The sequence below is a fragment of the Salvia hispanica genome, unplaced genomic scaffold (genome assembly GCF_023119035.1).
Source record: "Salvia hispanica cultivar TCC Black 2014 unplaced genomic scaffold, UniMelb_Shisp_WGS_1.0 HiC_scaffold_717, whole genome shotgun sequence".
Taxonomy (NCBI): domain Eukaryota; kingdom Viridiplantae; phylum Streptophyta; class Magnoliopsida; order Lamiales; family Lamiaceae; genus Salvia; species Salvia hispanica.
Window position 1 is genome coordinate 1 of NW_025952485.1, and position 14,874 is coordinate 14,874.

Sequence of the window (14,874 nt, forward strand, 5' to 3'; positions counted from 1 at the left end):
ACCGAACTAGAGACCAAATTTGGGCCCTTAGATCTTAAATTTGATGGATGAGATTAGATCATTAAGGGTTATTTTTCGTAGTTCATTATATAAATAATTTACTTCAACGCGGGGGTATTTAGGTCCTTTCGCATTGGAGATAAAAAATTTAGGGTTAAACCCATCCTAAAAATTTTACTCATTTCATATTCCCGCCTCTGCTCCTGCGCTACTTCTTCTTCTCCAAATCTCCAAATCTCCAAATCTCCAAATCGATTCATCTCACTCCAATCGATTCATCATCAACTGAAATCGATTCAACAACTTCATCTCAGTAATCGATTCAACATCTTCATGACAGTTGAAATCGATTGTACCAACGATTCAGCATCTCGAGTCGCCGAGTTCAACATCTACAGCCAACGAGTTCAAATCCGATGACGATTCAAAAATGACTCTAACACTCAACTCTACTACATCAGGTAATACACTGTTTTGAAGCTTTGCGTAGTTCAAAAGTTTAATTTACTTCATCTATTTGTAAACTGGTTTATGATTTTTGTCTTATAAGTTTATCAAGTAGAGCCAAGGAAGGTCAACATAAGCTTCAAATATACTCATAGGCCGATGGACAAATCACAACTGGTCGAGAAAGCAAATCCTGAGGAAAGTTTCTCTACTGGTCGGTCGGAAGCAAATATTGCAAGTCAAATCCCTCCACCAAAAGGTAAATGAAGTGATAAGTTGTTATGAAGTAGTAAATTCATAGAATGAAGTTAGCTGTGTTTTATGAATTTGTTAACTGTATTGTATGAACAACTTAACCTATTTGATGAAGTTATAACCTCACGTACTGAAGTAATGTAAATCGATTACTTCACAATACTTTTGATATTTGGGAGAAAAGGTATAAAAAAATGTGGCTGTGTAAATCGATTTAGTCCATTTCATGAGGATGTTACTTCATTTCACAAGGCTACTTCATTTGATGAGGCTATGAGTTTGGTGCTTGAATCATTTGAAATATGTGGCAAAAACTAATATGCATCTTCTTAATGTGATTTATTACTTCATAATTTGGAGATCAAATCGCAAAGGAAAGTTCGTCTGATGTTCGTATAAATTTTATTAAATGTGTTGTATGCATATTTTGCTAGAAAATAACATTGAATGAACTAACTAACCTATTTGATGAAGTAGTATTCAGAGGATGAAGTAACTGTGTTGTATGCATATTTTGTGAAGAAATAACAGTTGAATGAACCAATTTAGCTATTTGATGAAGTAATAACCTCATGGAATGAAGTAATATAAACTGACCTATTTTGTATGTACATTTAGTTGTGAATTATACCTTTAATGAACTAAAGAACCTAAATCATGAAGTTCCGAACTATTTTAATGATGTAACATAAACTATGTTTCAAATGTTGAATTGTTGTTATGTGTTTCTTGTATATAGGTGAAGAAAACAGTGGGGTCCTCTAACTCACAGTTGGGTGAGAAATCAAATTTGAGGAGCGAGATAAAGAGTTTCGGGAGATGTAGTTGAGTCATGGTAACATGCTGATGAGGACATTTGTGCAGTCCGTTCCCACGCCTAACAAATGGGTGGTGCCCAGAATCACGGCTCAGCCGATTGAGATGTGCTTGTGTGTCAATTTTGGATGATTTCTTGTATTGGACAAGTTTGTGTTTTTTCCTTTTTTTTTGTAATGGAGAGTTTGTATTGGTTATGGGGTTTATATAGTGAGGATGATTTGGTTTACAACTTTCACATATTGTTTAAACGGTTTTTACCTTCCCTTTTATTAACTCTGTTTGAAGTAATATTTCAGTATGATGAAGTAACTATCGTACTGAATGAACTATTTTTTACCTTGCCTTTTATTAACTCTGTTTGAAGTAATATTTCAGTATGATGAAGTAACTATCGTACTGAATGAACAATTTTTTACCTTGGCTTTTATTAACTCTGTTTGAAGTAATATTTCAGTATGATGAAGTAACTATCGTACTGAATGTGAATGAACTATCTTTTACCTTGTCTTTTATTAACTATGTTTGAAGTAATATTTCAGTATGATGAAGTAACTATCGTACTGAATGAACTATTTTTTACCTTGCCTTTTATTAATTATCTGTTTGAAGTAATATTTTAGGTATGATGAAGTAACTATCAATCTTGAATGAACTATTTTTTACCTTCGCTTTATTAACTCTGTTTGAAGTAATATTTGAAGTATGATGAAGTAACTATCGTACTTGAATACACTATTTATTAACTTCTGTTTGAAGTAATATTTAAGTATAATGAAGTAACTATCGTACTGAATAAACTATCTTTTACCTTGTCTTTTATTAACTCTGTTTGAAGTAATATTTCAGCATGATGAAGTAACTATCGTACTGAATGAACTATTTTTTACCTTGCCTTTTATAGACTCTGTTTGAAGTAATATTTCAGAGTATGATGAAGTAACTATCTTACTGAATGAACTATTTTTTATATAATACTACTGGCAGGGTCTTCATGTACAAAGTCTTATGGAAAACTTAAAAGCTAATATAATGGAGAAGGTAAAATCAGAATTTTCAGAAGTATACATCTCAAACAATGAAATAGCTTGTCCTTGTAATGAATCATTTTCTAAATCAATATCAGGATTTGAATACACTATGTGTTGTTCAACATGGATCAAATGTGAGATCGCATATAGATAATGAGCCAAAGGATGATGGAACCAAGGTATAAATATAAATTACATGACTAAAAATCTTTATCACCCTACTACACACAACATACAACCATGTGACATGATCCCTTTACTTGTTTGATCCATGTTTACAATGTCAAACCTAACAAGCACTGAATACTTTTTACTTCATTATATTTATAATTTGGTTCATTATGTAGAAGATCCAGTTCGCAAATATGAGCTGCGAACTCCAATTGCACCAATCCGTTCACAATCTTCAATGACAAAATATGAGCTGCTTCACTAGTCTCTGTCGAAAACCACCAATCCCTTCTCTGTGAAAAATACAATGCCATCTTTCTTCTCTCACTAGTCTCTGTCGAAAACCTCTATATACTCTTTTTTGCTTCTATCCGATTGTATCCAGATTCACGACAATGCTGCCGTTGCCGCACCACCGCCTTCTCATGCCGCTGCTCGCCGTGGCGGCGGCGCTGGCGCTTATATTTGTATCCGTCGTCCTCTACCGGAAGATCACCCGCAAGAGGACCGTTCCGGCTGATCTGATGAAGCCTCCGTTTCCGCCACAACGCTTCTCCTAATCGCTCCTCCGCACCTCCAAATCGATCGAGAATTTGATGAAGATCGCGATTGTCCGGCGATGCAGATCGTGGATTGATGAAATTGCAAAACGATCGTGAATTGAGGAAGCAAAATTGTCCGGCGATGGAGATATATGAAGATTTAAGTAGATTACAGGAAGAAGATCGATGAAAATCGATGGAGATCGACGAAGATTGAAGAAAACCGAGATCGAAGATTTGAGGGAGAGATGAAACACGTATTTTATTTTAGGAGAGTTAATAAATTGATTTCCTAAAATACCCCTCAACAAGGTTTTTTTAAATAAAATAATTAAATAATGGTAAATTAATCCTAACCACAAGATAAAAAAAATGGAGGGCCATAATTAAGTCTCTAGTTCGGCCCTTAAGAATGGTTCGACATTGATCACAACTCTATATATATATATATATATATATATAGTTGTGATCAATGTATATATATATATATATATATATATAGAGTTGTGATCAATGTCGAACCATTCTTAAGGACCGAACTAGAGACCAAATTAGGGCCCTCCATTTTTTTAATCTTGTGGTTAGGATTAATTTACCATTATTTCATTATTTTATCTCAAAAAAACTTGTTGAAGGGTATTTTGGGAAATCAATATATTATGAAACATTAAATACTTGTTTCCTCCTATCTCTCGATTCTTCAATTGCCGATCTGCCTGAATCGATCTATCTCCTCCATATTCATCTTCATCGATCTCCTTCTCGTAATCTCCTTCAATCGTCATTGATCTCCATCATCAGACAATTGTTTTGCCTCAATTGTCTCAATCGCGATCTGCCTGAATCCGAGTCACTGGTGTCTTCATCAATTGTCCCTCCATCGTCATCGATTGTCCCTCTGTGGCATAATCGGAGTGACTAGTGTCGTCAGCCAGGAGTTTCTCTCCATCATTCCAGACAGAGACTACCCCTACCAATCCCTCAATTTGCTCGCCTCCACGCGCTTCGCCGAAAATCGGATGGTTTGTGAAAAATTAGTAATGATGTGATTGTTTTTGATAATTAGTAATATGAGAAAAATTAGCGCTGGTGCTTGTGAAATTAGTAATGACGTGATTGTTTGTGATAATTTGTAGAAACCACATTGGATTTCAATTACTCTGCACTGCTTCTGCCTGCGATCTGGACGAATTTGGGGATTGTGTTGTTGATTTATTGTTTTATTTTGCATATGTGTTTGTTTGTGGATAATGAGTTGCGTGTGTACTTCAATTTGTAGATCTAGCTAGTTCATGCATGAGTTGTGCATTTTTTTTCAAAAAATAAGAGCATTTTTCACTGTTGAATTTGGAAAATCTTCTTTTTTATAAAGAGCTGAACAATTTTGCAACCAAACCTTATTTATTAAGGGCATTATCTTCTTTTTTTTTATTGATACAACAGCTATGCAAATTGCACTTGGAACACGGACACACACACACACAAGCATGATATATACAAAATCGAGAAGAGGAAGAAACTGCAGAGTAGCGTTGTCTTCCTCAATCGCCGTGGTTGATTGAAGACATTTCAAATTGGAGAAGAACGAGTGTGGAAATCGCCAATATTTAGATTTCTACATTACTTCATTCAACTAGGATATTACTTCTTTCAGTTAGATTATTACTTCATTCAGTTAGATTATTAAGTATTTCATTATTTAACTTTCTTATTACTTCATTAACTAAGTCATTACTTCATTTTTTGTTTTACTACTTCATTCAAATAGTTCTATCACTTCATTCGACTAGGGTATTACTCTAAAGGATTTTGGAGCAGATAAGAAAGAGTGATCACTACTTCATTCAATCGTGCAATTAATTCATTCAACATGTATATCACTTCATCAAAATAGGTTTTTATTTCATTGAACTTCAAGTGAGTTATTACTTCAGTCCACTACCTTGTTAAATGAGGTTATAACTTCATCAACACTGACATACGAATACATAATAAATAAAAAATACTTCATTGTTAAAACACTTCGCATTGTCCATTCGCTTTAAAGTTTGCAAAAAGTTTAAACAAATTTAAATTCAAAGTGGAATGAAGTAATAAACTACTGAAATGGAGTAATTAACTACAATAGTGAAGTAACAAACTAATAATGTAATTTGACAAAAAAAAGACCCTGGTTGAAGTTATTCTGATTCAGAATCTCATAGAAGAATTCTGATTATGGATGATCTACAAACACCAATTGGCACTCTTCTTCATACAAATTCAGATTTAGAGGTAGAAGAAGACGACAACTCATTTGAAGGTTCACGGGTTTTTTGATTCATATTTTTTGGATACCTGATGTGTTTTTAATTTTGCTAAAGTTTTTGAACACATCCGATGAAAAATCTACGTTTGAACCTTGTTTATTAATGAATTATATTTAACAAGAGATTAACAATTTGTATATATTTTTATTTTTTCACGTTTGTAGTAATAAATAGATAAGTATGAAGTAATGGTTTATCTGAATGAAGTAATCACCAGATTGTACTCATAATGAACTAAACTTTTGTTATCCTGAAGTAATAACAAGTAAAACTGAACTTCTGTTCATGTTGAATATTAAATGTTAATATTATTATAGTGTATATGCTGACTTGTTTGCACATTAAAATGAACTACATATTCTTTTTAATGAAGTAGTAAATTGATAAGATGAAGTAATAAACTATGATAATGAAGTAATATAATTGATTTGTTTATACAGTTGGGTATATTACCAAAATGATGTAATAAAACATGATAATGAAGTAATAGTCTATAAATATGAACTATAATGTTTACTTCACCCCCAAATTAAATATGAACAATGAAAAAAGAACTATCAGCCTCAGATTAAAGTATGATTTCTAAGACTAGTAAAGTATGCTGACATGCTCTGAGTCGAATTAATGCGGGCGGTAACACAGTGCAGACTTTTCTGTTTGATGAAGTAGTAATTTCGTAAAATGAGGTAATAAAACATTTGTAATGAAGTAATAGATACTAAATATGAACTATATATTTACTGTGTTGCATGAGTTTAGTAACTCAGCTGCTGACTTGTTTGCACATTAAAATGAACTACATATTCTTTTTAATAAAATAGTAAATTGGTAAGATGAAGTAATAAATTATGATAATAAAATAATATAAATGATCTATTTTCCTATTAACTATAATCTAGTTAGTATGAAGTATTGAATTCATATAATGAAGTAATAAGTTATGATAATGAGATAATATAAACAATCTATTTATACAGTAGGTTTTATTACTAAAATAAAGTAATAATACATAATAATGAAGTAAATCACATTAAAAATGAAGTAATAAAACATTATAATGAAGTAACATCTTTAACTGATGTGTTGTTTGCACATTAAAGTATGCCATCAATTCGACTCATGAACTAAATTGTTGTTATAATGAAGTAATAACACAGCTGAATGAACTAAATTGTTGATATAATGAACTAAATTTGTAGGCATAAATTGTTTGTTTTAGTTTTCCACTAACAGTAGTTTGCATGTTTTATATCAGTGTCATACTTACCTGACTGTCCATCTCAACTGAAGCCCTATATAGGACAGATTTTTCCTAAACTTGATGATGCTACTGAGTTATATAATAAAGGTTAAATTTTGTAAAAAGGTTAAACAAATTTAAAGTGGAATACAGTAGTAATCTACTGGAATGAAGTAATTAACTATTGGAATGAAGTAATAAATCTACTGAAGTAATAAACTATAAATATAAACTATATTATGGAGCAGATGAGGAAGAATGATCATTACTTTATTCATACGTACATCTACTTTATTCTTTGCGTGTTAATTCATGATTGGTTGTCAAATCCACATTATTTGAGTTACTTCATGATTTGTTGTGTTAATCTTCGTGTGTTTCTTATTCTTTCTTGTTTCGTATATTTTAGTTGTTATGCAGATTACTGGAAATTTATACATTGGAAAATAAAATACTAGTCGGGAGAATTGCTTGAAAAAGAAATGCATATATTGCTTGATTCGGGCTAGAGAACAATTTATCGTCATCTGGTTCGATTTTGAAGGATTTTTGTTGGAAATCATAGCAGTAGATTGAAGGAATTTTTCAGAATTTGGAAGAACGGATGGAGAACTGTGTTGTATGTATAGTTTGTGAAGAATTAGTATTGTAATGAACTAAATAACACACGTGATGAAGTTATAAGCTCAAATAATGAAGTAATATGAACTGAACTGTATTGTATGCATAGTTTGCGAACAATTGTAACTGTAATGAACTAAATAATGCATATGATGAAGTTATAACATTAAGTAATGAAGTAATATGAACCGAACTGTGTTTTATGCATAGTTTGCGAAGAATTATAATTGTAATGAACTAAATAACATACTCGATAAAGTTATAATCACATGTAATGAAGTAATATTAACTGAATTGTGTTTATGTATAAGTGTGCAGTTGGACTTGTACCTGTATTGACTAAATAACCTAATTGATGAAGTTATAATCTCATTTAATAAGGTAGTGAATTGAAGTAATTTACCAACTGAAGTTCGATGAAGTAAAAAGCTATTGTGATGAAGTGATATACTTGTTAAATGAAGTAAATGCACGTATAAATGAAGTAGTAATTATTCTTCCTTATCTCACTTGAATCCTTTATAGCATTGGTTTATAAACTTCATCTCGTAAATGATTTGGTTCATTTCGTCCGTTCATTACTTTGAGTCAACATAAAATATGACAAGAACTATTGATAAATGATTGTCCAACAGAACATTTATCACGACAATATTAATCATATGCTATATATATTGTTTGGAAAGAGATTGGAAGGTTAACAAATAATGAAACAAAATGCAAAAAAAGTACTTCGTTCGTAAAATTATTATGTGCTTTTGAAATGATATTTTATTTTACCTCCAAAAATTTAAATGATCACAAACTATACGAATACATCATAATAAATACCAAGGATGTGGAAATACCTTAATAATGCAGGGAGATATAGTTATCTTTAAATGAATTGGTTCAGTATTAATATATGAACAAAACACTTCATACAGTCTATTCACTTTAAAGTTTGCAAAAAGTTTAAACATATTCAAATTCAAAGTGGAATGAAGTAATAAAGTGCTAAATGAAGTAGTTTACTACTAGAATGAAGTATCAAAACTATTGGAATGAAGTAATAAATTACAAACAAATAAATGTATCACATATATTTGCTTATTCTTCTTATCTGTTTTGTCACAATTCCTTGAATCATGCCAACCAACCACGTGGCATTTGGCACATCTATGATCAAGCTTGGACAAATCCTTTATTTCTTCATTTGGCACATCTGCGACAAGGCTTGGACATATACTTTATTTGGAAAATAAAACAAGAAACTGGTATAAAACATAAAAATTAATTGTTGTTAGTCAAAAATCATAACAAACACAAATAATTCTGGTATGTAATAAATTGAAAATGAATAGATATTTACTTCATTCTCGTAGGATTTTACTTCATTCTAAAACATTATTACTTCATTGGACTACGGTTTTACTTCATTCCAGAATTTGATCAAACAAATGCTATATACATTCGAAAAACCAAGTTTCCCTACATTTTCACTGTCTATGAATTAATTAATAATGATCAACTGTTGTTGTTTTGTTTGAGCAAGCATATTCAAATCTACTAGTCGAGTCGACATGATCATCAAGCATAATAGATTCATCTTTACAAGAGCAAGCTTTCAAAATCAGTAGTCATGTCAGAAACCAAAAGCAAAGCTCACAAAGTGATGAAGCAAAAAACATGATTGATAAGCTATATCATCATCTTTACTCTCTGTGTCCACTTCATCTACAATGAAATCATAAAAATTAGAATTAATATTCAACCATTTTTTTATCGTACTGGAGGGCTAGAACAACTGACATAAATAACAAAAAAAAACACAAATTAATCATCAAACCTCTACATTCTTTGAAACATTTCTACGAACATATCAAAGGCACAATTCCAAGCAACCATCTCTTACCTCAGATTGCCTTCCTCTTCTACTATGTCTCTTCATGCTCGAATCACAATTAAACGCCTACGTTGTCCTTCCTCCGCTCTGCTTCATGAACTAATTGAACAAAATTAGAAAACAAATTAATAGGCATGCCTTCGTTCGACGAGTTGCGTGTTTCAACCATTTTTTAATCTGTGCCAGATTTGAATTCGCTGCTGCAGTTGTTGAACTCGACGGCTATAGTTGTTGAACTCGGGAAACTCGATTTGGAGATTTGAAGATGGAGATGAATTCGTTGTTGTAGTTGTTGAACTCGGCGACCGTAGTTGTCGAACTCGCCAACTCGATTTGGAGATTTGAAGATGGAGATGAATTCACTGTTGTGGTTGTTGAACTCAGCGACTGCTGTTATCAAATTCGGAAACTCGATTTGGAGAGTTGAAGATGAGATGAATCGGCTCACAATTTGGAGATTCTGGGAAGAAGAAGAGGCGTGAATGTGAATTAGAGTAAATTGTTTGGATGTGTTTGACCCTAAAATTTTTACTCCCAATGCAAAATGACGTAAATACCCTCCTGTTGAAGTAATTTGTGTACATAATGAACTGCGAAAATTAACACTACAACATTTCATCTAATCCATCAAATTTAAGATCTAAGGGCCCAAATTTGATCTCTAGTTCGGTCTTTAAAGGTTTACTGCATAACATGATAGTTTTGTCGGATAAAATGATATTATGATAAAATGATACTATGATAAAATGATACTATTACTGATTTGTAGGTATGTACATTCCTGTTTGTGATGATAGGTTTACTGCATAACATGATAGTTTTGTCGGATAAAATGATACTATGATAAAATGATACTATGATAAAATGATTCTATTACTGATTTGTAGGTATTTACATTCCTGTTTGTGATGATAGGTTTATTGCATAACATGATATTTTTACTGCATAAAATGATACTTTTAGTGCATAAAATGATATTATGATAAAATGATACTATGATAAAATGATACTTTTACTGATTTGTAGGTATGTACATTCCTGTTTGTGATGATGCTTTGAAGCCAATGATTGGTATGAAATTCAATACATTAGTAGAAGCAGTTGGTTTCTATGAACATTATGCTCGTTCAGTTGGTTTTGGCATTCGTAAAATGGGTAACAAATCAGTTCAAGGTATTACTAAGTGGCAGTATTTGGCTTGCAACAGACAAGGCTCTAAGAATTTTATACCTGGTCATGCATCCCAATCAACTGAAGTGTCTTTTAAGAAGCGTAGGTGTCGGTCATTTAGGTGTGAATGTCTTGCTAAGCTCAATTTGAGATATTATTCAGATGGCAAGAGCAGAGGATATGAGGTTTATCAGTTTGTTGAGTATCATAATCACTTAATGGTTGCGGATGAGCATAGGCATTTTATGATGGCCAATCGCAATCTGGATCCTATTCATCGGAGGTTTATGGAGGATTGTGGCAGGTGTAATATTGGTCCCACTCTCACATTCAAACTTTTGAAGGAGATAATGGGTGGACCTGAAAATGTTGGATGTGATATTATTGATATTAGAAATGGTTATCGTGATATTATGTCCAATATTGATGGTTCAGATGCTCAAATGATTTTTGATTATATGCGTTCTCAAAAGGAATCATCTGATGCCTTCTATTATGAAATTGAGATAGGATCTCATGGAAAGTTAACTAGACTCTTTTGGGCTGATGCTATTTCAAGACGAAATTATCATATGTTTGGAGATGTAATTTCATTTGATTCAACATACAACACTAACAGGTATATTACTTTTGTTGCTAATAGACATAAAATGATACTTTTTGCTGATAAAATGATACTCATATCTGATAAAATGATACTCATATCTGATAATATGATACTCATTGCTGATAAAATGATACTTGCAGTAGATAAAATGATAGTTCTTACTAATAAAATGTCATTGCTGATAAAATGATACTTGCAGTAGATAAAATGATAGTTCTTACTAATAAAATGATACTTTTGCATGATAAAATGATAGAAATTGTGCTTTTGCATAATAAAATGATAAAATGATACTTTTGCATCATAAAATGATACTTTTGCATCATAAAATAGTATCCCTTCTGTCAATAGCTGATAAAATGATACTCATTGCTGATAAAATGATACTTTTGGCTGATAAAATGATACTCATTGCAGATAAAATGATACTTTTGGCTGATAAAATGATACTCATTGCTGATAAAATGATACTTCTTACTAATAAAATGATACTTTTGGCTGATAAAATGATACTCATAGCTGATAAAATGATACTTGCAGTAGATAAAATGATACTTCTTACTAATAAAATGATACTTTTGCATGATAAAATGATAAAATGATACTCATTGCTGATAAAATGATACTTCATGGCTGATAAAATGATACTCATAGCTGATAAATATAATTCATTTTTATGTTATATTCTGAAGGTATTGCATGATTTTTGCTCCATTCACTGGAAAAGATAACCATTCTAGACCAGTTACATTTGGAGCTGGCTTGTTATCAAGTGAAGGTAGAGAATCCTATTCTTGGTTGTTTGGCTGTTTTGTTCGATGCATGGGGGTAGCACCCAAATTGATTATCACTGATCAAGATTGGGGGATCAAACTTGCTGTTCAACAAGTACTTTTACAAACAAGGCACCGATGGTGTATGTGGCATATCATGGTTAAGGTGTCAGATAAGTTGCCCAAATCTTTACTTGGTAATGAAGATTTCAAAAAAGAGTTGAATGCATGTGTTTGGTCTGATTTGTTAGAGCCTGATGAGTTTGATATAATATGGAATGATATAATGGAACGGTATGGATTAGAAGACGTGCACTGGTTTGGATCAATGTTTGAAGATAGAGAATTCTGGGTTCCTGCTTATTTTCGAGATTTTCCCATGGGGTCGCTTCTTAGGACTACATCGATGTCTGAATCGGAGAATAGCTTTTTTAAAAACTACACAAAGCCACGTGCAAATCTTGTACAGTTCATCAATTTCTTTAATTATGCTGTGGGAGATCAAAGGAATGCCAATTCACGATTGAACTACTTGGATTACTCAACTATTCCTGATTTGTCAACCCAATTGCCTATTGAGAAGCATGCATCTACAATCTACACTGATTCTATTTTCAAACATGTACAACAGGAAATAAGTATTGTATGTGAGATTGTTTCTATAACTACTGTTGAGGATAACATCAAGATGCATCAGGTCAAGGACCAATATGGTAGAACATTGGATGTTATGTATGATTGTAAGCAAGACACATTCGACTGTAGTTGCAAGAAGTTTTCCAGAATTGGTTTGTTATGTTGTCATATATTTTGTTTGTTGAAGAATAAGTCTGCTAATCTCATTCCTGAGAAATATTTTGGTCGAAGGTGGTTGAAGAGCTCTTTACTAAAGGCAGCACATGGTCTACCATCTGAGGAACAACAACCATTTGAACGTGTGTTCCATTTTTAACCTTTATTTGTAAAAATTCTATTTTTCAGTCAGAGAAATGATAGTATTTATTGTAATAATGTTATCTTTTATCTTGCAGATTTGGATGAAAAGCAGGAAGTTAAGAAAAAGTTGTTCTCCAACTTTTATCGATTAGTCCAAAAGTCTGAAGGAAGTATGGATCATTTGTCTTTGTTAAGTGCTGGTCTTGATGATTTGGAACAACATATGTTTGGAAATTGTGCAGCACCTTCAGTCATTGAAAAGAAGAAGATGGTTGAGGATTTTTATGGAATGGCAGTACCTGATGTAATTGATGTACATCCTCCAGACGTTGTTAGTACTAAAGGATCAGCTAGTGGCAAAGTAGCAAAGAGGCAGAGTGCAATAAGGAAAGCAAATAAGCCTCTACGACGGTGTGGTAAATGTCATGAGATGGGTCGTCATGATTCAAGAAATTGTGGTAGAGTCAATGAGAAGACAGATTGAAGCCATTTGATATAGTTTAGGTATTTTAGGTGTATAAAATGACATTTTTGGCTGATAAACTCATTCTTTGGGCTTATAAAATGACATTTTGGCTGATAACATGATTCTTTTGTTTATAAACTGATAAAATGATACTTTAACCTGAAAAAATGACACTCGCAAAAATGATATATAAGCTGATAAAATGATACTTTTGGCTTATAAAATTATACTATTGGGTGCATAAAATGATAGTTTCTGAAAATGATAAAATGATACTCTCAACGTGATAAAGTGTTTTGTTCTACTTATCCGACAAGTTATGCCCTCTTTGCTTTTTTGAACTCATTGAAATTTAGATAATCATAGCAAATAAAATGACTTATAACCTTATAAAATGATGTATAAGCTTAAAAAAATGATACTTTGGGCTTATAAGCTGATAAAATGATACTTATAAGCTGATAAAATGATACTTCTGACTTATAAAATTATAAAATGATACTCGCAGTTGATAAAATGATACTTTCAGCAGATAAAATGATAAAATGATACTTCTGACTGATAAAACGATATAATGACAAAATCAAAAGCCTTCTTGTTAGTATCTCCAATAAGCAATGCTTCAGTATATCTGGCACGGAGTTTTATGAAAGACTCTGTTCCCTTCTTCGTTAAACCCGAATTCCAGTTACGAACAGGACCACCCATGTAAGTCTCCAAATGGCGCATCACATAAATTCCACAGTCAACTTTATTTGTATCGTTCTGCCATGGCATATTCATGTATCTGGTTTTTGACAGTTTGACAGTTCTTCCCATTGATGGATTGAGTCCATTTCCAAGATAAGTTCGGAAGAAATTTCTCTATTCAAATAACACAAAACATACATGAGGTTGATTAAAAATTATATTATGTTCCATACTGAATTATATTCAATGCATTTTAACTAATAAATATTGAATGCATTTAACTAAACATACCAGAGTACTTGGTGCATCTTCATATTTCTTCTCAAGTAAATCTTGACTAACCAGAGAATTGTCAATCACATCCATCATTTGCATTTTGAGATTGAAGCAGATGATATAATAATGTTCGTACGCCCAGATTGGAAAGAATATCTAATTTTCAAAACATTATATATAAATGTCATTTTCAAAAATATAGGTATGTTGTTCTGTAAGGGATGTGATCATATCATAACCCATATTTATTGTGATAACCTAATAACCCTCATTTTATGGATGAAAAGTATCATTTTGTAGAACAGAATATCATTTTATGGACGAAAAATATCATTTTTAGTAAAAATGATACTTTTGACCCATAAAATGATAGGGTTATTAGCTTATCACATAAATATGGGTTACCATTATAACGCACCCTTGTTCTGTAATGTATATCTAATTATGACTTACCAGGTCATAATTTTCCCATTTGAAATTTTCAATCTTTGACACAAATTCATTCAAGTTTGAGCAAAATCTTTCTCGACTCTCTGCTTCAGTCCAACCAGATCTCCTTGCAGTAATGTTGTAAATCTGTCATGTTTACATTTTTGTAAATATATTTTAATTTTTAATGTAATACTATTATTTATTTAC

General features: G+C 31.9%; 1 protein-coding gene and 1 long non-coding RNA gene across 2 annotated transcripts; both read left to right on the forward strand.

Moving 5' to 3' along the window:
- The first annotated feature begins 591 nt into the window (after window positions 1-591).
- LOC125199890 lies at window positions 592-1,826 on the forward strand. The gene is made up of 2 exons (XR_007172640.1): window positions 592-706; window positions 1,442-1,826. It is a non-coding gene; the product is annotated as an uncharacterized LOC125199890 (long non-coding RNA).
- An 8,184-nt stretch (window positions 1,827-10,010) lies between these two features.
- LOC125199891 (protein FAR1-RELATED SEQUENCE 5-like) lies at window positions 10,011-13,287 on the forward strand. The gene is made up of 3 exons (XM_048097748.1): window positions 10,011-11,106; window positions 11,787-12,802; window positions 12,899-13,287. The coding sequence occupies exons 1-3, from the start codon at window positions 10,346-10,348 to the stop codon at window positions 13,285-13,287; spliced, it is 2,166 nt and encodes a 721-aa protein (XP_047953705.1). The 5' UTR covers window positions 10,011-10,345.
- Window positions 13,288-14,874: the final 1,587 nt, after the last annotated feature.